The following is a 25727-nucleotide window of genomic DNA, read 5'->3' as shown; positions in this document are numbered from 1 at the left end:
TTCCTTTAATAACAGAAGAAATATCACAATGTGAAAACCACGTATTTAACATTTTGCACCTCATCAGATGAGGTTAATAAATAAAGAATTACTGAAATTTATGTTTGAAATGTGTTAGCATTTAAAAGTATAAAGTATAAGAGAATCAGTGTTGGAACAGGTCAAATAAAAGTCACTTGTTGTGTGTGTTAAGTCACGAAGTGAAAACAGTGACTAACATAAGCCGTGCAGAGTGCAAGGACAAACAAGAATGGAAGAAGAAGAGTCAAACTTTTTTGAATTGATAACGGTAAATACAAGTCTAATAAAGATAAATAGTTGTTCACAAATTCTTGAATATGAGGAATAATTTTCAAATATCTTCAAACATATCTTTAAATTGTTATGAACTACAAAGAAAGAAATAATTACGTCTATGTGCAGATTTATACAGTTGACTCAAAGCTTTTAAATAATAAAGTAAAAATTACATTTAAAATTATGTTAATTGTTGAAGAGCTACCAGAAAAACAGAAGGTCTGATTATCAATCGTCCAGTTGGTGGCAGTAATGCACCAGTTTGTTCGTTTCTAACCGACATAAAACACGAAGAAGAAGGAGCAGCAGAAGAAGAAGATAGAAACAGGAAGTAGAAGGAGGAAGAACCCGCCTATTCACGCATGTTTAGTAAGAGACGTGCGTGAACTGCGCTTCAGTTTTAACTTCCGCAAATTATGATTATGACAACTCACTGGTACTCGTTTACAAGATAGATAACACAAGGTAAGTGTATCTGGTTGATTAGTTCTGTGTATCAGTGAATAAACTCGCTAACGTTGACTAGCTAAACTGTTATTCTAGCCTGTGACGCGCTAAAATTAAATAGGCAAACATGTCCTGGTGTTATCTAAATTTGTGCCACGTTGTCAGAAAACAGTGTTTATAAAGCCACTATATTAACCACATAACACTTTAATACAATTTCAGAGACTGGGTTGATTTTACACTGTGATTATGGCGAGCGAATGGTAGCATTTTAACAACAGAAGGTATTTTGTTTTAGCTAGTAGGCTACATGCTAACATCAAGGAGTGATGTTCAGCATAATAACAAACATGATGTTGTATAGACACTTTCAGTGATAAGCTCATGTTCTGCGTTACTAAACGACGTCATGTAGGAGTCATAAATCTCAGGTGGAGTCACTGCGACTCTCGGTTTGGTCCCTTTTCAAAACTAAATTATCAGTAATTAATCTCAGTTGTGCGTAATGAAGTCAAAACGCTGTAAGTGACCACGCCCACACAGTCACATGAAGATACAGTGGTTAGAAACATTTTATGTGATGGGGAAAACAAGGAACACGTCAAGAATGCAATTCATCTTAACAAACTACTAGTGTTTTATCTTATAGCAATGGGATAAAAGGCGTCGATATCCAAACTTCTTAGAGATGGCGTATATGCATGGTGTAAAGTAGGCTTGATGTGTTTCATGTTTACTGTGTTCTTCCTGGCTCTATCTTTCTCAATCAGTGTAAATGTGGAACAAGGTAAATGAGTGCGTTTGGTGCCCCTGGTGTTTGGAGGACAATGAATGTTCGAGACATGAATCATTTCTTCTAGGTGTGGTTTTCAGCAGTTCAGAGGTGGTCAGAGTTTTTCCTCACCTCTTACACCGTGTTAAAACTGGCTCATATTTTGCCATAACAATTTCCAGTCTTGGCCATTAAAATGCTTCAGTACCAATATCCTTTTTGTATTGGTTGATAAACTCTCAAAAATGTTAGTTTATGTATTTTATGTAATTGCACCCAATATAAATGACACAATGTCATTTATATTGTTACCATAAAAATAGTGTATATTGCTGAGCCCCTACTAGAAAATATTCACATTACCTGCATTACCACAAAAGTAAAGGAGTTTAATAAAATAATAAAATTATTTTTAATAAAATAAAACAGCACAGTGTTTGCTGAAAATAGATGGATCTAAGTGATGAATGTCAATATTCTTACAGCATTGGGCGAAATGTCAGATTCCGACTCTGATCCTGGCTACCACTGTGACGGTGAAGACACAAAATATCAAAATGTGAGTTACTAACAGATAAAATTATATTATTCACTCGCCTCCTTCTCTTCTTTATGTCACTAAAGCTGTGTTTTTTTGTTTTTTTTTTTGGCCACTCAGATGATCCGTACAGTAAAAGCCCTGAATCCTTCAGGTAAGGAGCATTTCATTTTTAATTTAATTTAACAGTGTAAATAACAGCTTTACCTGTAAAAGGATGCAAGAGACCAGGACGCTGATTCTGATATTTGTGATATATTGTACATCTAAGCAAGCCTTTATTTAATGGAGCTGCGGGGAGATGAAAGGAGATTATTGCTGAGAAATTCCTTAATCTACATTCTGTGAATAATAAAATAAAAAGTATTGCACTCTACATACAGAGCATCTGCTGATTGATTGATTGATTGCTTGATTTATTTATTTATTTATTTATTTATTTATTTATTTATTTTAAGACGACTTGTTGGATAGATGGTGCTGCATCCCTGTCAGTACCAAAAAAGAAGCTGGAGAACGTATGAAAGTTTGTGCCTTCTGGTTTCCTATCCTGCTGCAGCCCGAGGAGCCCAGCAATGCTGGTGCCTGGGCTGTTTACATAGGTCTAATCAGCCACAGGTAAGTGCAGTTATGATGGGGATCTGAAAATATTTGTACCCCCAGTTTATAACGTGTTCATACTTTAGAGTTAAGGCTGTTACAGAGTTTGTTTTGTTGTAGGGGAACAGAAGAATTCACTATGACGGAGCTGAAAAGGATAGAAATATTGGAAGCAATCCTTAGAGCACTGGAGAAAGGAAGCGTAAGTTGGCCAAGTAGTGGTCCAGTCAAAAGCATCTTTTACATGAGTGTGGAAAGCAGCACGGATGAAAAACGCGGTTCAGCTCATTTAATTTTTGCACTGAACTTCTTGTTCTCTGTTGCAGTTGGAAAGAGACCAAACAAAGCACCTTTTCCATATAAGTAACATGCTAAATATGGTGAGTATGGATAAAGGTAATTATTGCTTGAAGCGTTGTATGCAGTGGCAGAACATGTTTTTCTAGCTTTTGGCTAATAGAAAAAATAATGCTGTATCTTTTGTATACAGTGGCAAGAAAAAGTATGTGAACCTTGGACTTATATGGTTTTCTGCATTCATTCGAAATAAATCTTCATCTAAGTCAAGAGTATTAGAAGATTTAGGAAAGAAATCTGATCTCTTTCATTTCTTTATTGGGAACAGCCATAAATACCTCGCAGTGCTAGTGGAAAAGGTATGTGAACCCTTGGAATTAATAACTGGTTGACCACCCCATGGCAGCAATAACTTCGAAGCTGTAGATCAGACCTGCACATTGTTTAAGAGAAATTTTAACCCATAATCCCTGCAGAACTGCTTTAGCTTTATCATGTTTGTTGGACTTCTACAGAGTTTCAGCTGACATACAGACATTCTCACATTATCCTGAATAATTGTTTGATACACTTGGGAATTAATCTTCCCCACAATTGCTGCAAGTTGGCCTTGATGCAGCAAAGCAGCACAAATCATTTTTTCTCTACCATACTTTAGTATTGACATGATGTTTTCATGATTATATGTAGTGACCTTTGTATGCCAGATGTAGTGTTGTGTGTTCTTTCCAAAAAGTTCAATCTCAGTCTCTTCAGTCCAGTCTTAGTTATTCTTCTAGACTTGGATGAAGATCGGATCACATTTTATGACAAATTAATTCAGAAAACCATAAAATTCCAAAGGGTTCACATACTTTCTTGCCACTGCAGATCAAAGGTTGAAATAAATATTTAAATACAGTTAATCTGGGTGGCATTAAAAGGATTTCGTTTAAAGTAAGATTGAATAAATCAGGGGCCGGGGGTTACAGACCACCAAAAAGTTACATTGAAGAGGTTGGACTTACAGATCACAACATAAATACAATTCACATTACATTGCAACCATGAGGGAGATATTTGTTTGACTGTTGTTGATTTAACTTTTTGCCATCAATCAAGGACCATAGCTTAAAAGCTATCGTCAGACGTTAGACTCGCTTTAAAAGGATAACATGCATTTATGCAATTTTTTTTTTTATCCCATCAGAATGCCATTGAGGTCTTTGACAAGGCAATGCACTGGTTGGAGCGAACGGAAGAACCTGATATTGGACGCCGCATCGCGGAATTTGGCCACATAAACACCTGCTTTGCAACCCTGCAGTTCGTCTTTACAGAGTGTGAGATATGACACTACAGTTCACACTGATTTACAATAAGCAAAATACTCATGTATCTATGACATTTACAATTCATTGTTCGCTCAATTCTCAAATTTTTATAATTTCATGTAAAGGGAAAACATAATTGTCATGGGCAGTCGAGTTATGATTATAAACTTGACATTTCAGCCATTCTATAGCACAGATGTGCAGTGTTTGATGTTAGAAGTCATTTCAAATGCTGGTGTATTATCAGTGGGTCTTAACACACACTACCTCGTTGGCTTTTAATCAGTTGCCAAGTACATCAAGGAAATGGGAACCAACTTGGAGAAGACAATGGAGGCACTGATGGCTCGACCACAAGAATACATCATAGAGGTAAAATAAAACAAGACCTCCTGGCTGCCTCTAAACGATGCACACGTTGGTCTTTTCTGTAACTTGTACTTACTTACTGTAATATGGTTGAACATACATATATTAGGTAACAGCAACTCAGGCACTGATACTGTAAATTAAGACCAATCATTCCAAGAAGGGAATGTCTTCAAAATGATGTTAAAGATTTATGACACAGTAATAATAGTGAATTGAACATCCTCGTCTTTATTTACAGTTTAATCAATGTGGGGTGTCAAATTCGAAGAGCTTCGCCATGAATGGTTTGGTGTCATAGTTATCTGTTGGGCATGTCCCACTATTCTATTTTCTTTATATTCCCACAAAAGCAACAATAGTTGCAGTTTCCTGAGCAAAGTGGGTGTGTACATGATCAGGTTAACACCATTTTTAAACAACATCAGTTTTGTGGCATACACACCCTATTGATTTTCTGTTTCTCTGAAATTAAAAAAATTCTGAATTAAAGAATTTGGGTTTGTCTTGTTCTTCACTTAGAAAAGTGAAGAAATGAAGAAGAGAGGAAATGAGCACTTCCAGAAACAGCAGTTTGAAGATGCTGTGAAATTTTATTCCAAAGCTATCAAATATTAGTAAGTAATTTTTTTTAAGCCTTAAGTGTCTTTTTTAATCTTTATTATAAATATATGCAGTTAATATAATGCAGCTAAGGTATTGGCTTAATATTTGTACCAATGCCTCTATACCTGCATTATGTACTTGTACTAGACAACTTTTATGAGTAAAATACACCATTGTACAGTATTATGTTTACGCACATTAACTGAGGTGGGCAGAATTAGTGTTTCAGTATGTTTAGTACTGAAATTCAGGCAGTAACACATTTAATTGGAAAGATGGCATAGTTGTTTTTGCAGAGGTTAATGTGACGTAATGAGCATCAGCTTCCTGTTATACATTTTCTTTGTCTAACTTCTAAACTAAGATGTATGAACAAAATTACCTGAAATTATTATTAAACAAACTGTAATAAAACTATGTTGTATTGCTGCATTTAGGAGCAGAATAACATAATGCAATAACACATAAACGAGAGGGTTGATTGCATGGTTCTTACTATGTCTAATATTTTAGCAAATTGGTTTACTTTTGTAACTGACATCTTGCTGATTTCTTTCCCATCCAGCCCTGACAATCACATACTTTATGGAAACAGAGCCCTATGCTATATCCGATGCAAGAAGTATGGGTAAGTAGCCTTAATTCTGGAGTGCTCTGTAGAAGTATAAAAGATGATTGACCTAAGAAAAGGATTTTCAGTATTTAGGTTGAAGTGGCTGCAACAATTTAAAAAAGTCACCGATGTTAAATAAAGAGTTCAAAGAGTGCAACTATTTAACAACATTTAGTTTAGTTTCCACTAAGGAATTTTAATGCACAGAAAAGGAAAAAGAAGAGAGTGGAAACCTACTCACATATTCATGAAAGCCATTATAAGACAAAACATTTGATTAATGTAGCGTCATATTACAGCATACAGGATCTTGTTTGTTAATTGTGGTATTTGCCAATACACACAAAGCACTAAGACAATGTGTCACAGTACATAACTTATGCTTTCTGGTTGCAGAGACACAAGATGTTACTGTGGCTAAATGAATTGAATGGGTAGCTGTTGCTGTATGTTTAATTTAATTCTATACATTTCTTTTACAGAAAAGCGCTTGCTGATGGAAAACGTGCTACTTTGATAAAACCACGATGGCCAAAGGTACCGCTCTCTCCTAGAGTCAAGTCACTGCACAGATATTAGTGATGTTGACATAGTCAGAAGTGTCAGTACTGAAAGTAATGTATTTAATGGTATACATTTTTCATCACATAGAAGTGGTGTCAAAGATTCACACAGTGTTAAATACACTTTGATTTGCCTGTTACAGCAGTTTGATCCAAATATATTTTGTGAGACAGTGATAATTAATTATTTTTCTATTTTTTATTAATGTAATGCATGGCTTGTTTTCAGGGTCACTACCGCTTTTGTGAGGCTTTGTTCATGCTGGGTTTTGTAAGATATGCTATTGAGGCCAACAAGGCGGCCCAGGAACTGTGTAAGGATGATCACGAGGGAATGAAAGACCTTGAACAACAATTTAAGTTATTCACTCAAACACCAGATCCTAAAGGTATTTTCATTACCGAGCCTTAGGCTTTGTATTTTAAGATCATGATTGTTGGTTGTGTTCCTTTAAACAAAAACTCATCTCATCTTTTTGCTTTCAGGTGGACAACTAAAGAATAAGACTAAAAGGTAAGTGTGTGATACCTTATTATACAAAGATGATTAATAAATGCTCATAAACTTATGGATGATGTGTTTTTGTATTTCTTATTTCTATAGATCAGGCAGTGCTAACGGAGCAGATACAGTGGAGTCACACCAGTCTGTAAAAGCTAATTTTAAGAGTTCCCTAGCAGCAAACAAAGCTCCACAGAATAAGGTTTGTAATGTTTTTCATTCATAATTCAATAGGTAACACCAATGTTGGCGAATGTTAATTTCTCCAGAAGTAGTGGTCTCTACCCCATCAAGATAGTAGGGACACTAGGTGTACGTGTTCAACGATTATCAGAACCTTAAATATTAAAATGTTTTGGTTTATTTAAATTGTGGGACGTATAAATATCCAGAAATTGAGGCGTATCCTCGGTAATGAGTTTTCAGTTCTAGTTTTCTCAGTTTCTCTGCAAGTGTTAGCTTTGAGAATAAATGTTAAAGGCCTTCTGTTTGTGTGGAGGTAAATGGCCTTGACAATACATTTTGATGTTAATACTTAACTCGTCTGTTGACAGGCCTCAGAGGTTAAACTGAACAAACTACAAGGTGAGTGTAAAACCGTGTTGTGTTTAACCTGCTTTTTTACAAACGAGTTTTTAGAATTTGTATTTTTAAGTAGTATTCTATCATGTCATTATGCCATTCATGGTAATTGTTAGTCACTGTCTTTGAACAGACAATTAAAAACATTATTTGTTCCCATTGTCTGAAACTTTGTAAAGCAAAAGACTAACCAAGTAAATAATAAGCAGAATAATGAATATAATTTTTCAGTTGCAGTTGTGTCTTAACAGATCGTAGTTTAATCTATATTTTACGGTCAAGACTTCATGGCTAATATTCTCTGTCCAGTGAAAAATGAACAGACCACACAGGCAGAGAGCAGTACCAAAGACTCTAAACCGTCAAAAAGGTTAGTGAAAGTATTCACTAATGGTTGTTGTTGTTGTTGTTGTTGTTGTTGTTGTTGTTATAATAAATTACACAGCCTACACATAGCATTTTCTTTAAAGGTAGTTTATTTTGTTTATTATTATTGTTGTTGTTGTTGTTGTTGTTGTTGTTGTTGTTGTTGTTTTTTATATATATATATTTTTATTTTTTATTTTTTTTTTACTATTGAAAATAAATCTACTTACATCAGTGCAGACCCAACTTACATCACATGAGTTCTAACAAGAGTTTTTCAATAGAGGCCATTGCCTAAAGAAGTTGTCCTTCACATTTTGTGGAGTACAGCATAAAATTAACTGACTGTATTTGAAACAGTAGAGCTGATTGAAAATTATGTGCTTCCAGTGACTTGTCTTCAAAGTATGGAAAAGGAGAGTCTGGTACTGGAGTGAAGAAGAAAATCAAGAACACAAATTGTCAGTCTGAGGTAAGACTGTGCTCATGTGTCATGCAATGAAATGCTTTTGTCATTTGACCAGCACATTTTGTAAATATCTGTTGTCATTAGTGTGGCTTTGAGGCGTGTTATGGTTTTCCTTGTTATGATGCAGCATAAATACTGTAAAACACATCACAGCATTAGCACGTCTGGAGACATGCCTAGCATGACAGAGCTGGAAGAACTGACTCACAGAGGCTGTTGTTTGCTTTAGTCTAATTTTGCCAACCTCTCACATACTTGATAAATGAATGTTACCACACCTTCCATGGTGTTAATAGCTTTTTAGTCACAACAGTATCACTGAAAGAAATGGCTGACCTGTTGTTATGTGTGCTCTGTTCAGAACCAGAAAGTGTCTGATAGTAAAGTGGCTGTTTGTAAAGAGTTGAGATCAATAGTGCAGGATGCTCACACTGCACTGACCGACCTCCGCAGCCGCAACGCAGAGCAAACCTTCAGCCAGGCACTGTCCATAGTGGAAACCAACACACCCAAGGTAATCATACCTCTGATATATAAACAGTCTTTTGCACTTCTTACTGTTGCACAATGAATGAGCCACAACTCGCAACATCTTGTGAGTAAGTTCCATAAAAAGCCAATTAATATATGCAGAATTTGATTGTGATTGTTTACAAATAAAACATTATGTACATGACAGAACTTTTAGTTTGTGCACAATGTAAATTGTTCTGTGTATTCACATTTGTCCAATTTGCACTAAAATAGTAGTTTGTGAAGATATTGTTTACCATGTAAATGCAACATCATCATTTGTCAAGCTGCTTTTGTTGAAAATGATCCCATCTCTTTCTAAACATTTCATGTATATCTTTAATATCAACTATTAAATAAAAACAATGTACCAGATAGTGTGAACTACATTCTTATGTCAGCACATTTGCAGTAAGCTATAAAAGAATAATTTGTTTTCCTTTTGCCTTCTCAGGATCTTGGACTCTCCACAGTGGATGTGCAGTTGTTACTTTATGGTCGTGCATCTGCTTTGACAGAAATTGGTCAGCCTGAGGTAAAACATAAATGTTAGTGCTAAATGTAATGGTGTTCATAACCTCCAAATCATAGACTCTAGCTACAATAAATAACAGATATTGGTTGCTTTTGCCATTGTACACATCTGAATTTCTGTGACACTTGCATGAAAGAAACTTTACTTTTCATATCATGGTTTTGATCATGATTCTTAAAATGTTCACATTATGAAATTGTCATTTCACAATGTACACCGCACAGACACATAATGAAACAAAATGTTGTTCATTTTGCCTTAGCAGAAAACATGCTTACATATAAAATATAGTAAAAGTAGTAAATAACACTTCTCCAGTGTAGTTACTGGATGACATTTAGTGTTCAGTCAGTGTTGAATATTTCAGTTTTTACATGTGTAGCTGCTTTGTGAAACACAGGAACTTGTGGAGGCACAAAAACTTCTTGAGAAGATCAAATCATTTGAGGAGAGGACATTTCAGTGTCTGGTTTACTATGCCATCGGCAGGGTGTATGTCAAAGAGAACAGGTACAGTTGCTTCCAGTCTTAACAGGTTGGTATCACCGATTCAGACCTTTTTCCTGGATCTAATTGTGCAACATATGCATTTCATCTTCTGACAGGTTTACAGTTGCTCTGGAGCAATTTTCAGATTCATTGCAGATGGTCAAGAATCAAATAACACCTGGTAAACTCACATGGCCTTTAACGAAAGAGATTGTTAAAGAAACACAGTCAGAGTATTTGAAGGTAAGTCTCTTTCTAAGATGGGGATTGAATTGAGCAGATTAAAATGTACTTCAATTAAATGCCATTTAATATAATAATTAATTCAGTTGTCTTAGAGTATAGCTTACAAATTAACCTTCAACTTGTCTTATGTTTTCTCTGTTTAGGAAATACTCGAACGTTCTATAGAGTTTTGCAAATTTCCTCCTATTCCTGATGCCATTTGTCGACTAGTGAAATGCCTTGTTCCATTGAAACCTGAAATCTACTTCACTGACCCAGATTTTAAGGTAATTGGCAGTGAAACACAGCCAGGCAGTTTTGGAATTTAAATATTAAAAACACAGATGGACGTCAATATTATGTGCTTCTTTACATAGGGCTTCATTAGAATAGGCTGCTGTCAGAGCTGCACGGTTGAATACCACATTGCTTGTTGGAAGACTCTGAAGACATCGTCCTTTTCTGAAAAAAGTGAAAAGGTAAATTGGGATTTGATAAGAATATCTGTGTATTTTTACTGTATACAGAGCCAGACTTCTCCCTGCTTCAATTGTAAACTTGTGTGTCTGTCTAATTTTTGTGTTGTAGGATTTTCTTCAAGAACCTTGCCTAACTCCAGACTGTGTTGGCAAAATATGTAATATCAGAATTTATGGTCCAACAGGTTTGCTGAAATGTAAGGTAAGGTAATCAATTGGAGGTAAAATGAGTGTCGCAGTCACTGTGCTCATGAGCGACAGGGTTAGAGCTGACCGGATTTCTTTCTCTTTCCAGTTCGAAGCTTCTATCGTCAGACCAGAAACTCCAAAAAAGCCCAAAGTTAATCAGAAATGTACAAGGTGAGGCTTCATTCAAGTACTCATCATGCTGGTGACTCACTGGACTACAGCTCTTAAATTCGTTATTTGTTGTTAGCAAAGGTGTCCTACAAAATGGTGAATTTATTCTTATTAGTATTATTGATTAATTATAGAAAGATAACTTTCACAATTTTTGAAATGCAGTCACAGGTTGGACTTCACTCTGCTCAGATGTTCTGTTCTTGTCTTAATGCAGCATTTGGAATAGATCAATTATAAAGTGATTTAAAAAAAAAAAACTGTTTGTCTGTATATGATATTATGTCAGGATGTGTCCGATTCAATCCCCAAAATGTCATAGCAAAAATAAATTTGTGATTTAGAGCAGGAAGTAAAGGTCCATTCTTTGTATGATTAGTTAAAAAGGTTCATACTATACACTGATAAGTCCCTTGTTGTTTAAAGTAACTGCTTTTAATTTCAGTCTAAAGAAGTTAAAATCAAAGGAAGAGCGCAGGCTCAAGAGGAAGCAGCATAAGTTGTCAAATGAAGATAAGCAGACTATCAGTGAAGATCTGCTACAGAAGAAAGAAGACTCAGCAACTCAGACTCAGCAGAAAGGTACTGCGTCTAACTGCACGTCTGAAACATTAATCCTCCTGCGCTCATTGTTCTCTGCTGGGGATCAACTTCAGATCTACAAATGATCCAACACAGATTAGATTGGATCACTAGTTATTTAATAAGATCTCTGTAACAGATCTGTCAGTATCAAAAAGCAGAGCTTAGAGGAATGTGTGTGAAAACTTAGTGAAGGAAACTGGGAACTACATGTGTTTACTGTAAGATGAACTATTAAGTGAAAGTTTTTTCCTCTTAACTTGACCTTTATACCAGTCTCTATGATGCAGTATTTTTACTACTTTTTATATCTGTGTTGCTGTTCTTGATGAAGTACTAGTACTGTGATCATACAGTATATGTTCTTTCTTCATAGTGGGACTCAAACTGTGAGTTTACATCTTAACCCACACTAGCTTGTTGTGTATTGTTTTAGAAATCTCCGTGTTCACTTTGTTGTGGCTAAACAAGTGTAGATTAATGAATATTTGTAATGTTTCCTTTGTGTTGTCAGCCTGGTTGATATACAGGGATCGAGTTCTTCTGCAGATCAGCCAGCACATGGAGCTGCTGAAGGAGGAGAGCGGCCTTCACGTGTCGGCCCTGATCACTAGTCTGAAGCCCTGGCTGGAACTGGATTCATCGAGGGGGAACCGTCTGGCTCAGAGGATGCTGAACTGGCAGCAGGAGGCACTTGAGACTCTTGGCCAGGCTGTTGAGCTGCTATTAGAGAGGAAGAGCCGGGTTTGGGCTTGTGTCTTTATCCAAGTGCTAAGTAGTTGTGTGGACGTGAATCCCAAACTGAACACTTGGGCGTGCAAGCTCAACGACGCAGGTCAGCATTTATCATGTTGTAAATATTGAAACTTAGTGGTCAGGTGGTGTAAATCAAAGCTCATTGTTTATTGAATTTAATATTTAAATTAGTCACTGTAAAGTTCAGTTTTGTGTTCACTTGTAGAAAAGTGGCACAAAGCTTAAAAAAAGCATTTACCAATAGAAATCACAATGACTGTGGACCTTAACATCAGTACCAGGTTGTAAAGACTTACCAACAACTTTCTGATCCCATTAGGCCTGGATGCTGCCAAATCCTTCATTGAGCGTTACACAGACCACTTGGAGCAGCTGGACTTGACTCTACTGCTCACCTTTGGTCCATTGCAGGAGATGATGAAAGAGAAACTTGGTACTAGGCCAGAGGTTTTTTCAAGCATCAGCTTCACTGTGACTGAATACCTAAAACAGGCTCCACCACATGACACAAGACTCTTTATCTGGACTCTGGAGGAGCATAGAGATGAATATCTATCCTGTCACACTATACTGGATGAGTATTTTGATATGATGGGTACGTGGATTTATCTCGATCAACATTTGATCTCAAGGCTTGTTGTTGTTGTTATTGTTGTTGTTGTTGTTGTTGTTGTTGTTGTTGTTGTTGTTGTTGTTGTTGTTGTTGTTGTTGTTATTGTTTTTTACTGTTTTTGCCCTTCATAGTTACATTTTTTGTTTTTCAGATGGACATTGTTCAGTCTTAAAAAAGTCTGATGAAAGTCAAAATGTGAGTCTCTCTAATCTACTAAAAAAATAGAGGAATACTTTGTGGTTCTTCAGATAGTAAAGTTTGCAAATGCCTGCACTAGATCGTCTTGTAACTGAAATCAAATTAGTTAATGTATGTTTATATTAATAGTTTTCTACCGGTGATTTTCTTCCAGGTCCGCTTAAATGTTAATTAATAAATAACTACTGTTAGAAACAGCTCAAATGCACTGATGAACATGAGAAATATTTTTTCATATTATTTTTTTCCTAATGGTTCATTAGAAATGTGTATTTTACTTCAGCATTTCTAAAGCTCTAAAATCACCAAGCATAACCTGACCAAAAATATACATTGACTCCCTTTAACCCTCAACTATATTTTCCTTGCCCCATTTAGCATTAAATTACCCTATATGTTTGTTTTTATTTCAGAATTCTCCTTTGAAAACTAAGAATCGTGGCAGGAAAAAGAAACAGAAAGAGCCAAAGGTCAGGAGCTGGATCAGTGGCTTTTGCTTGAAAAGAGAATATGATGCTGTAGCTCTGTAGCTCTCTCACTCTGAATTGTTTTCTCTTATCTTCCTCTCAGGGTGTTATTGTTTTATCTGGAATGAGAGCTGTAACTCCAAGAGATGAGTGGGACCAAGACTTTTTTGAAGATGACTCTTTGTAAGTAGCATCATCATCAGTTATTCATAGACTGTAACTATAGTTATTTTGCGCAACATTATTTATAACTTGCTTTCTGTCAACAGATCATTCCTTCACCATGCTGAGCCGTTCACTGTACCGAGTCACCTTCGAGATCAAGTGGCTGATTTTGAGGAGCAGTACAACAGCACCAGAAACAGAAGTCACTATAAAAATGTTTTGGACAATAACCCTGACCCAACTAAAGAGAGTTTGTATGAGTAAGTGCAAAACACAGTTCTTTAAATTTGTGAATAATTAGTCTGGTGATTTGTTGTCACATAAAGACAAGGGTGCTGCAAGATTTAGTGGATAGATGAGGAAGTATATAAAAATTTATATTTTCATAAATAGTCATTCATTATCATAACATATCCTAACTAAATCATTTTTGAGGAAATTTGATTTGTCCTATAAATGACATTGTTGCTATTATTCTTGTTGAAGGATTATTATTAAAGTACTCCGCACCAATATTTATAATGCCATCATTAGCTCAAAAATGTGTTGCTGAATATGAGGTACATCGTCAGGTCACAGATTAAATTTGTTCAGGCCTTTAGTTCATCACCTAATACGGTGAAACAATTGGCAGATCCTCAGATGTACTTTGTGTTCAGTGTTAATTAGCACCATGGCATACTCAACTGTAAGTGTTTTGTTTTATTTAATTAATTAAAATCTGTTGTCTGTGAGAGATTTTACAGTTATAAATACACTTTACAATCTGAAATACAGTTCTGTCCCCCTTGGTGATCGAAACAAACAGCAGTTAAATGCTTTCAAACATCTGTTTTGCATGTACTCTGCTCTTCCTAATTGTTATTTCATATAATTATATAATCTCATAAATCATGGCTTTTCTTTGATTCACATTATCTTTCTACTGCTGCAGCTACTTTGCCCAGATCTTGGAAGAGCATGGCCCCCTGGTTGCTGAAGACCCTCTATTGGTGGGTGAATTGGAAAATTTCCCTCAAGTGGCTCAGTTGAAAATCCAGGAAGCAGGCGGCTTTGAGTCTTTCCTCCTGGATTCTCTCCGCTTCATTAAGATGGGGAGGCGTATTGGTCTGGCTAAGCATGCTGTATCACTGCAGCAGGCTGGACATGGAGACAATCTTGATGACCTGGATGTCATAGTGGATCCTGACGCAAACTCTGAATCTCCTAATTTGGAAGAAACTGCTTTTACAAGCTATCTGAACAATATTTCATCTGCAGAGACTGACGTGTATCCCATTCTCCCAAATCCTTATATGTATAACTTTGAGTCTGCTAGTGGAGTTACCCCCTATGTAGACGTTAGGCCAGGAATCAATCTCTACCCCCACTGGAGTAACGGTGACAATCAACAGCAAGATCCTAACTTTTTATTTCCAAACTATGGGAACTTGGATCTATACACCTGTGGGTTTGATGGTGGAGATTGGCAAATGGACCCATCTTTAGGCGGAACTGCTTCATTGTCAACTGAGGAAAACAAGAGACATGCAGCAGTTCAGGTTAATACCAAACCTTTACTCTCTTTTAAAATAAACTAGATAGAATACGTAAACACATAAATGTGTCTCTTTTTTTTTCTCTTAGACATGTCAGGAGACTGGGAGGAATGTAGCAGTAAACACAGAGCTTCACGAACGCTTTGAAAGCTGTCAGGTGAGTTGAGCAACGACATCCATGACAGTATGTGTAATGTAATGTCAGGGCCCAACAGAAAAAACATCTTTTAAATGCTGAAATTTTTTGTAGAGGTTTGTGAAAGGAGGCATCATGCTGTTATCCAGCTTCAGCTAATTTAATTTAGTGTAGAACAACCATCAACACACAAGAAAAAGGCTGTTTGTAGGCCACGTGAAATTCACATAAATAGTGAAAGTATTTTAAAAAAGGGGTTGTAGCCTTCTTTGTCTATCATAAATTAATGTACCAGTGTTTTTATAAGTATCCAGGAGTCACTCTTCATAAACATTAGCAGGAAAAGAAGAGCATATCATCACAGAATATAAGCCTAGCAGAGAGCAAACTGCAAAGTGTCTGCACCTAAAATAAGCAAAAGCACCAAAAAGATGTTTGTTTAAGATGTTGTCTTTTTATGGGCTTTGTTGTTGACCCTTTGGCTCACTTCCAGGGTGACATAAACAAAATGGAAAAGAACAACCACCAGCTGGAGCAGCAGATAAAGAATATGGTGAACGGCTGTGACAAAGTCAGCTTAAAGCACAAAGAAGAAATCACCTACCTGGGGGAAGAAATACAGACGATCACTGCCAATATACAAGTAATTCACCACCAGTGACATTGAATTTCCAATTGATGATCTGAATTTAAATGACTACAAATTTTGTTTTGCTCGAATTCTCTTGTCAAGGTGACCAATAAAGAGCTGGCACTGTTCCAGCAGAAGCTGGAAGAAGAGGTGAAGCAAGATCAGAAGGAGAAGAAAGCCAACCAGGAGGCCCTGAAGTCCCTCAAGCTAGAGATTGAAAAGCTGGTGGAAGAACACGGGAGGTAAACGTGTAGAAGATGAGGGTGGATGTTGTTGTTGTTTTTGTTCAGTGTTCATCTGTTTCTGCTTTTTTATTTAGTTTTTTTTCTTCAAGCGTTTCAGTCTGTATACATGTCACTTTACATTTGCTCTTACTCAGTTACAGTCATGAGATCACTGTGATATATATGGGTTTGTTATATTTTACACGTGTAGCCTGGCCAGAAACATCCGGGAGAAGAAAGACCAATATGAAGCAAAGTTGGCTGATTTCCTAGAGCTGGGGTAAGTCCAGAGAGAGCCGTGACAGCGAAGCCTGAACTCAGACTATCCCAGACTTTTTGTTCACTTCTCTTTGTTTCTCAGAAATCAATCAGCAGCTGAGAAGATGAGTCTGGAGGATGAGGTCAAGCGCTGTAAAGCCGTATTGAACGCAGCTACCAGGAGGTCCCACACAGCTCAGGTAGGTCCTACATCTTAACTAACAATCACATTTATTAATAAGTTAGTTGTTATGTTATCAAATGGGTGCAAAGTACTTTACATATGAACATCTGACATAATACTGTTTCTTTTATTCCAGTTGTTGGTTGTGGAGAGCAGCCGGGATCAGGGTTTATACAGCCTCTACACAGAGCTGGCAGATGCCAAAGCTTTGCTGAGTAAACTGGATGAAGTAGCACACAGGTGAGAGGAGAGAAACAAAACTGTGGATCAGTCCTGCTACGAAATGGACCCAACATGGACCAGATGGTATCAGATTTATATGTGATGTCCTTTCTTTCTAGATACCCAAACCAGGACTTGGAGATTATCAAAAACACCTGGAGGGCCAATGTCCAGGAAGTTGAGAAAAAAATCTCCATTGCTGAGGTAGATCACTCCATTAACAATATCAAAGGAATATGTTATGTTCCAGTGTATCTCTATATCTGCAGTGCCACTTAGACTGGATCTAACATTGTGCAGAATTAATGATCTATGTTGTGCGTATAGTGTGGTTTTTGAACATTAACACTTGTCTTTGTTTTCTCCACAGACACAGTACAAGGAGCAGATTGATCAAGTGAAGAACGGCGGAAGAGTCAGTGAGTTAATTGCAGTCAACATGAACAACCAGTCTGAACCTGCAAATGCACCAGTAAGTCATCTCACCACATCATCATGACATATCAAATGTAAATGAATAGCTTTTTTTCATAATGGTTATGTAAACTAAGCAAGTTGAAAACATTACTGCTATAACTGCTATTGTTGAAGCTCAGTTCTCTTACGACAACTGGGCTCTACTCTCCCAATAGCATGTAAGAGCCAAAGTGCCATATTTAGAAATAATGCTTCAGTGTTGTCAACATATTCCCTTAAGATTTATGTAAATATGAACTTTATCAGCTGATACTGAATATCAAAGGGCTCAGGATCAAACAACTAACTAGACATCCCTCATAATTTATAATTTGACTATTTCTTTGTTCTGTGTTTTGCAGCTCACTGTGGCAGCCAAAGAGTTTACATCTCAGTCTTCAGCCCAGATGTCATTCAAAGCGCCATCACCCATTCAGTTTTCTGTAGCTGAGACACCAGTCATTCCGGCTCAGCCTCATCCCAAACCTCCGACCAGAACGCTGGAGCCTCCACATGGCACCGTGTTCAACAAAGCTATGGAACGCCTAACTGCCATATTCCCTGACACTACAAGGTAAGAAGTTAAACACACCACATTGATTCTTAATATAAATAAATATATAAACAAAACAAAACATCTTATTTACATCCTGCCTGAGGTATTCACTAAGCATGTCATCAGATTCATTTCATCCTGCTTTATTCCATGCTTGGTGAATACCTTAGCGTAGCTTACGTACTTTTTTTTGGTGTGAAACCTGTACATTCAGTTATGTGGAATGTATTTTTATTAATTTCCATGGAGGATACTGCAGTAGATAAACTGTGTGTGTGTGTGTGTGCGTTCAGATCAGACTTGATGAAGTTTATTCAAGAGTTGCGTTCATCCAGCGGTGGAAGCTTTGCCAGCATGTCTCTGCAGGATGTGGTTGGTGGAGTGACCCAGCTGATCCTGGACCACCAGGTAACTGGTTTTTAAAAGGTTTTACCAGCTGCAAATTTACTTTGATTCATGGAAAAATCAGCTTAAAAGATTTTTCATACTTCATTTTTAGTAGCAAAAAACATTAGTAATTTCAATGTATGTTTGTTATTAATAGCTCAGTCAGTTCTTATAAAAATAGTCACGTCGGCTGCTGTTCTCTCAGGACAAGCTTAACTCTGCCAGATCCAATATCGTGGGAAGCAGACATCCATCTCAGTGTGCCACTCCTCCTTTGGTGACCCCAGCTCCAGTCTGGCAGCTGGTTGGACCCCAGAGAACCACACATTCCAAGGCAGTAAGTAAAAATATCCATTAGCCAAGGTTAGGGATGTAACAGTTCTTTTTTTACTGATCCATCACTTCAGTAACAAATCAACTGAAGAACTGCTGATGATTTCCTATTATAATTCACGAGAATCCACTGTAATAATACTGTTTTAATTAGAGAGCTCAGTGCTTTACAACATACAATCAGAAGAAAATAATTCAAATACACAATAACAAGCATAACATTGTAAATAAAAAGGATTTAAAAATTGTTATTGCAACTCAAAGTGTTTAAAAGGAGAATGGATCTTTTCCTTTTCAAGTTTGTTTTGAAGTACATGTTTAAAAAAATTTTTAAACTCTGGTTTCCTACACTAATGTTGCAGGTGTAATTTTTTCTACAGTTTACCATCAGCGTTTTATTTTAGCATGCTAACATACTGACAATTGTGACACATTTTGACCTGATGACATGGCACTGCATGATGTATCCATCAGATCTCACATTCATTTATCCACCTTTGTGTACAGCAAAATCTGTGTATCATTTGCTTTCCAAATATAAAAAACCCCACAAATTTTCATTTCCAGAACCAAAAAGAAAAAACGGATACCAAGCACAGCCTGTTAAAGACATACCTCCCATTTTATAGGCTACAGCTACTTATTTAGGTATCAAACCATCAAAATGCAAAATCTGTACATTAATTATTTTCCTGCGGTACGTCATTTAACAGTTAATATTTTTTGTACTGTCCCACTGACAGCAATAAGTTTATGGTGGACAATCACGCTTTGGCACAACATTCCCAATGAAAAAATGGAATATGATTTTTTATTTATTTTTTTTTCTTTTCATTTTAAATGGAAAAGGGAATAAATGGTTGATACACGGATTGAGCAATACTGCTAGTGTGGCTGAAAACAACTATTTTACAGCGTCGTTATCAGCAGACATTAATTTGTGTGTGTGTGTCTTGGTTGCAGCTGAACATGGAGGATCCCTGCATCATCTGTCATGAAGACATGAGTCCAGATGACATCTGTGTGCTTGAATGCAGACACAGCTTCCATAAAGAGGTGAGGAAGAATACTGAACTGGTGTTTAAGTAGGACCACTACTGGAGGATTTTATTCTGGTCGTTCAGTTGGATTCTATACATTCAGCAAACAGATGTTACTAAAATGTGTTTATGAAATGGAATCATTACAGTTTCTATCTAAATGAGCTTTGATTTACTGAATTCTGATTAGTAGACTGTGCCTCCTGTTCCTAATTTGCAGTACTTTGTGTCTGTGTTCAGTGCATCAGGTCGTGGCTCAAAGAGCAGAGCACTTGTCCAACCTGCAGAGATCACGCCTTGCTTCCTGAAGATTTCCCTGTGCTGACTGGCAGGAAACGCCAAATCCCATAATGTCTTAAACCTGACCCCTTTTTCTTGACTACCTAAATGTCTGCTTTTATCTTCTTTTTTTTTTTTTTTTACTAATTAATCATTAAATTCTAAAGAAAAAAATCAATTATTATTTTAATGGCATCATTAAAATGTTGATTTGAAGGTAGACAACAGATTATATTCTCAATAAACTGTCTTTGTCTCTGAACATCTGTCACATCTCAGATTGATCAGGTTTGGAAATTAACTGTACTTGAAAATCCTGGCACAGTGTTTTAAATTAGACTTAGGTGATCATGTTCAGTCTGCAACAACTACCTTTGGTCTTTTTCAGTATGTTTATCTTTAACATCACAGGGCTGAAAAGTTACATAATGCTTTTCATTAGGAAAGTGACGGTATTATTTCTGTATAGATCTCCCAACAAACCTCAGGAAGTCTTGTGCACGTTTCTGGCTTCAAAACAAACAGTCCTGGGTTGGCGGTAGGTGGGATCAAAATGAGCAGCAACAGCAGAAGGACCCCTCCAAGTACTGATACAGGTTCAGAGTCTGCACAGCTTCAGAGGAAAATTTTCAGTTATCAGATGATCATCATGAAGCACGACCACAACGTTGACTTCGAACTCTGAAAGAAACGGTAAATACAAATCTTTTAGTTGGCTTAGGGTGAATGGACTTATGTTCATTAAATATGAAACAAGCAGTCAGTTAGTTTAGTACCATAATGAGTGGAAGTGAAGAAGTCTGTAATACAATCTACCTACAACACCACTGAAAAAGCTTATTTGTTCTAAACTGACTAGGTTTACGACAGATTTCCAGTAACCAGATTACTTAAGTGTATGTAAAAGCAGCCTAAAGTAAATACTATTTCAGCTCTGAGAAGCAACACTGTAGGAAAATGTGAATTTAAGCTGCACAAAGGAAAGAAACCATGTTAAAGCAGACTGGAGGATTTACTGACCAACTTTGAAGTTGGTGGTCTCCAGTGTGGGGCAGGTGAACAGCCTGGGAAAGATCATGTAGATGGGAATAGAGAGGCCGTGACAGACGTCACCTTCAGCTATCTGGATGTTCTGGATCTCTGTGGCATCTCTGGCGTAGCCTTCAGCACAACCTGAACACAGCAGACATTTAGAAAAACAGAAGCTGTGCAGCTGCAAAAGAGGTTGATCCAGTCACTGACTTACCACAGGTTTCAACTCGCACAAGTTGCAGTTCAATACTCTTGATGGGGACGTCCGAGTTCTCCACCACCACCTCTCCGGTCAGCGGCTGGCTGATCACACAGTTGGTGGCGTCTAAATGGCCTCTGATTAGAAACTTTGGCAGTAAATTCCTCTGAGGAGACAAAGGATGCTTATCGTTTCAATACTTTAAGTCAAACAAAGTGAAGGAATAAATTAAGCTAAAGCGTGACGCGGTTTTCCTCACCTCTCGGATGTTCTGCAGGGTGTCTGGAGTAATGGTGAAGTTGACAGGAGTGGGGACAACTTTAGCTTTCTGCGGCTGAAAGTTAAACAAAAACAGCTTCCACAGTTTGCAACATTCAGTCACCCAGAGACATAAAGCCATGTGCCGTCCACAAGACTTAAAAAGACATTTTTGGTCCCAACTGTTGTCATGTTGACGTAAGCGTGCACATCCAATCCAATTAATTTACAAGATTGTTATAAGACTGAATCAGATCAATCAATTAAATCTGTTTTACTGACCTGACAGTGCACAATGAACTCACAGTTCCTGCTCAGGTCTTTGGCAAGCAGGGAGCGCTTCATGTCACAGCGGAGGGTGTACTGAGGAGACACACACAAGGTGGTTTACATGGAAAACAACACAGCTATTCAAACCCTGACTTTGTCTGCTCTTTGTATATGCTTTTGACTTCCTACATTTCCTGCACAAGCTCTTGTTTACTTTGGATTTGTTTACATCTGGGCATATGTAATTAAAAGTGTGTTTAAATGTCTCTGTGTACATGTCTTCTTTTTAACTAACTGTATTTTAATGTGAAAATAAATAGGAATAGGAGAATTAAAAATTAAAGAGCTAGATTACTATTAAACCTGTCTGCTGATGGTGAATTGTTAAGAAGCGGTCTTTCACCATGTCACCATGTGAGTAACTGGATTTTCCCTGATGTATGACAAGGTGAAAGAAAGTTAAACCAAGGGTGTGTTGAGAGTGTGTCAACAATTTACTGATAAAAACGAGATGACAAGGATTAAAACCACACAGTTACTATAGTACTAGAGTCACTCACTCACCTGAATGTTGACAAAGACACCATGGTAGGTCTCATACAGCACTTTGTTGCCTTTTGTGTGCAGAGGGAACTCAAAAGGGATTTCGGTCTTGCCCCCTGGGATCTTTCCTGCCTTGGCCACCTCGATGTTGCTGCTGATCAGCTGGATGGGCTGCAACATATAAGAGATCAGACTGATTAAAATCAACAGTTCTTTACCTACACTGAGTGTGTAGTGTCTGAGTTTCAAACATCATTACTATGGTGTTGAGTTGGGAGATCTGTAGCCTTGATTAGCCTATGTATGATGCAGGCACCTGCAGTTAATTAGTGGCTCAACACCATCTCATGTCATGGAAAAACTGACGTACGCTACTAAAGGGTACTTAGAGATATCACAGAAAAAAAAAATACAGACCTATGGTGCACAATTGGGAAAAAAGTTACACACATTTCTGTACTTCCTGATTAAAAAAAGCTACTTTTTTTTATTATATGATGAACATAATACATTTTTTGACATTGAGCATACCTCTTTAGTTTTAATTCTATGGAAACCAATAAATTGGTTTCATGCATTGATAAATTGGCTTATCAATGCATGAAGCTCCACATTTTCAAAGTCACCAGCCTGAGAAAGTGTGAGCTAGTACATGTCAGAAAGTTCCACGATACACGGATTCCTGAGCTTTAATGGTCACTTCTCAAAATACCAGATAACTAGGAAAACGTTTTTCAGGTTAATATTATATTAAATGTCCTGTTATAATGTGAGCTAATGTGATCATAACAGCCAACATCATACACTTAGGAATGTGCCTGTGCACCTGCTCTTACAGTACCTAAACAGTCTGGTCTCTAAGGATTTGGACCGTGACTACCACTACAATGGATCTAACAAGAAACAATGAAGATGCGTTTAAAGTATTAAATACTGTATGAACATTGGAAAAGCTCCGAACCCCCCTCAGTATGACAGTGGACAAACGACCTTCCTAGTTACTTCTTGCAGATACAAATTCTTATAAAAAATACAATCAACTAATAAACTGTGATGTAATATTATAGATTAGCCACACTTTACCAGCTGCTGTTTTTGTTCCACAACAGGCCTCGATAAAAACAAAGGTTTTTTATTTTCATTAGTTACTATATATTATCAAAAAGAGTTTACTTTATCAACAACATCAAATCAAAGTATCCGGTGTGGTACTTCTACTTGTATTGTAGTAGTTTTTCAGGCAAGTACTTGCACTTTTACTTCAGTATTGACTTTGTGTACTTCTACCACCTCTGGTTCATCCGGAGGTGGTAGATTTTTGACCAAATCTTTAAATTTAAGTTGACAGTCTACATTTAAAGTACTTCTTAGTTTAATTTTAAAACTACCACAGTGGTGTGCAGAGCAAAAATCATACATTTTCAATTTCCAAATTATTATGGCCCCAACTGTCCTTCTTCAGTGACGTATTTTCTTTTAACCTGTTTTGTTGTATTAATATAAAATGGAGAACAAATAAAAACCTTCACTTTTCATGAGTTGGAACCAGAAAAGACATTTGTTCTTCAATAAAAGATTAATTCTAAACAATAATCTGTTCATTAAATAATCACTTAAATGATTCAGCACGGGCAAGAATGAACTTTTTTTAGATATATATGGATTTTGATATTATGCTTCCATTCTGTATTCATGATGAATCCTATCGGCCTAAGAGGATCAATGAGGTTTCAACTATCACTAAGAGGGAAACTACACGTGATTGATAGTTCACCTTGACAGAGTTGTAGAAAGCTTCGAAGACGCCGACACTCTTGGAGCTTAGCTGCAGGTTCACCAGTCCCTCCAAGCTCAGAGTGATGCCATGATGCTGCAGAGGCTCCTTACACACCAGCACGATGACACCAGCCACCGTTTCCTGCACGCAGACAAACACTGTAAGGCCTGCTTACTGTTATAGGAGCTCTGAGGATGCCAGTCACAATTTAATCTCTTAAACTCAAATGTGAACAATTGATCCACCTATGGCACATTATGTTCACAACTCAGACTGCAGTTTACTGCAGCAGCAACCCTAGCAGAACCATTATCTGGTGGTATTAAGCTAATTTTGTGACCAATCAAATTATGTCAGCTGATTAGGACTTTCACACCTACAGGTATAAAATAATTTTAAAAAGAAGAAGAGAGACACCTAAAAAATCAGATAATGTTTAATGCCTTAAAATATTTCAGACTTTCTTCAACATCAGGTTTCAAACTTGCGACACTTGGGATCCTGGAACCTGTTGCTCAGTATTAATATTTTAAATTACAATTATACAAATGTCTTAAGTTAATACTCATATGCTCATGTTCGTATGTAATTCGTTGTTGGTCGTTTAAAGCTGTTTTGCTAATGCGCATTTCTCACAGTCCTCGTTTTGTGCATCAGTAAAGTAAAATATAATGCCTGTTTTATTTACATCTGTCTAAGGAACTTCTTCCAATAAAATGAGAAGAAGGAGTTTGGTTAAATTTAACTCAAACAAGAAAAATAGCAACTCCATTGAACTTGGTGCCATCAGCTCATCAGCTGCTGACCTGCTGCTCATGTGACCTGATGACGCCTCTAACATGCTAAATTAGTTAAATGTCTTCTCGAAAAATTCACTCTTTAAAGTTAAAAGTTACATCAAAAGGCAAGACAGGTCATATTGTATAGTGTTAGCTAAACAAGTTACAGATGAAGATGACGCTTGTTGGTTAGTTAGCATTAGCGTCAGTTGACTGTGTTAACGTAGCTACTTACCCCCTCACGATAAACTTTATTGGCTCTTTTTAGTCTTATATCCAAAGTGACGCTCATGTCTGCACATCAGACAGATATTCCAAGAGGGTCCAGACTCTTTCTTGTTAATACAACAAACAAATTAGCCTTCGTTTTTGCGTCTGCTAGCTTAGCTTGTGTTGGACAAGCAGCACAACCTCCGGATGACAATCCTTCACAATAAAAGTGGAGTCTTAACGTAGTTCCTTGACAAAAGGGCTTCCGGCCTAATTCCTTCAAAGTAAAAGAGTTCCACCCATTTAACCAGCTGAAGAATGCAAAGTATTTTTTGTTTCATTTAAAAAAGAAAAATGAACCACACATTGAAAATTACTGCAACAGTTTAACGCGTTAAGCTATTACTTTCCAAAAAATGCAAAAAATATACACTAAAAACTATATAAAGAAATCATAACCTTGTAAAAGTAGAGTTGCAGGGATGCTGTAGCAGATTGCATTATATTGTAAATGTGTACCCCAAAAAGTAGCCAGTGAGTGTATACTCTATCTCTATGCAAAGTGAACAAATAGCCCCTGTGAAAACTGCTGACAGTAGTTTTATGCATCTTTTTTTAATTCAGTGTGCAATTTTTTTAATGTGAGACTATGTTTTGTATAATATGAGAGAACCTACCGTTTAAAATGTGTACATAAGC

At 36.9% G+C, this 25727-nt stretch overlaps 2 protein-coding genes across 2 annotated transcripts; one reads left to right on the top strand and one right to left on the bottom strand.

Annotated features, from left to right (window-relative positions):
- Positions 1 to 629: 629 nt before the first annotated feature.
- On the top strand, positions 630 to 20222 carry ttc3 (tetratricopeptide repeat domain 3). The gene is made up of 46 exons (XM_026370869.1): positions 630 to 762; positions 2002 to 2075; positions 2175 to 2208; positions 2513 to 2672; positions 2775 to 2856; positions 2981 to 3034; positions 4141 to 4273; positions 4551 to 4636; positions 5156 to 5250; positions 5805 to 5867; positions 6335 to 6389; positions 6645 to 6804; positions 6902 to 6929; positions 7020 to 7119; positions 7472 to 7502; positions 7809 to 7869; positions 8256 to 8337; positions 8696 to 8848; positions 9302 to 9382; positions 9783 to 9892; positions 9988 to 10114; positions 10261 to 10383; positions 10474 to 10575; positions 10685 to 10777; positions 10871 to 10935; positions 11381 to 11517; positions 12032 to 12352; positions 12593 to 12868; positions 13038 to 13081; positions 13498 to 13554; positions 13655 to 13734; positions 13821 to 13976; positions 14651 to 15257; positions 15343 to 15411; positions 15884 to 16033; positions 16124 to 16263; positions 16457 to 16525; positions 16607 to 16703; positions 16824 to 16927; positions 17029 to 17113; positions 17280 to 17381; positions 17728 to 17939; positions 18215 to 18329; positions 18514 to 18645; positions 19605 to 19697; positions 19922 to 20222. Exons 2-46 carry the CDS (start codon positions 2013 to 2015, stop codon positions 20030 to 20032), a joined length of 5298 nt encoding a protein of 1765 aa, XP_026226654.1. The 5' UTR covers positions 630 to 762; positions 2002 to 2012; the 3' UTR covers positions 20033 to 20222.
- Positions 20061 to 25237, bottom strand: vps26c (VPS26 endosomal protein sorting factor C). The gene is made up of 8 exons (XM_026370870.1): positions 25054 to 25237; positions 24037 to 24180; positions 22284 to 22433; positions 21732 to 21812; positions 21451 to 21525; positions 21207 to 21357; positions 20981 to 21133; positions 20061 to 20641 (listed from the first exon to the last, which is right to left on the bottom strand). Exons 1-8 carry the CDS (start codon positions 25108 to 25110, stop codon positions 20559 to 20561), a joined length of 894 nt encoding a protein of 297 aa, XP_026226655.1. The 5' UTR covers positions 25111 to 25237; the 3' UTR covers positions 20061 to 20558.
- Between the last annotated feature and the right edge of the window lie 490 nt (positions 25238 to 25727).

This window comes from Anabas testudineus, chromosome 14 (genome assembly GCF_900324465.2).
Source record: "Anabas testudineus chromosome 14, fAnaTes1.2, whole genome shotgun sequence".
In the NCBI taxonomy this organism is placed as follows: Eukaryota; Metazoa; Chordata; class Actinopteri; order Anabantiformes; family Anabantidae; genus Anabas; species Anabas testudineus.
This window is presented reverse-complemented; position numbering and strand designations above follow the sequence as displayed.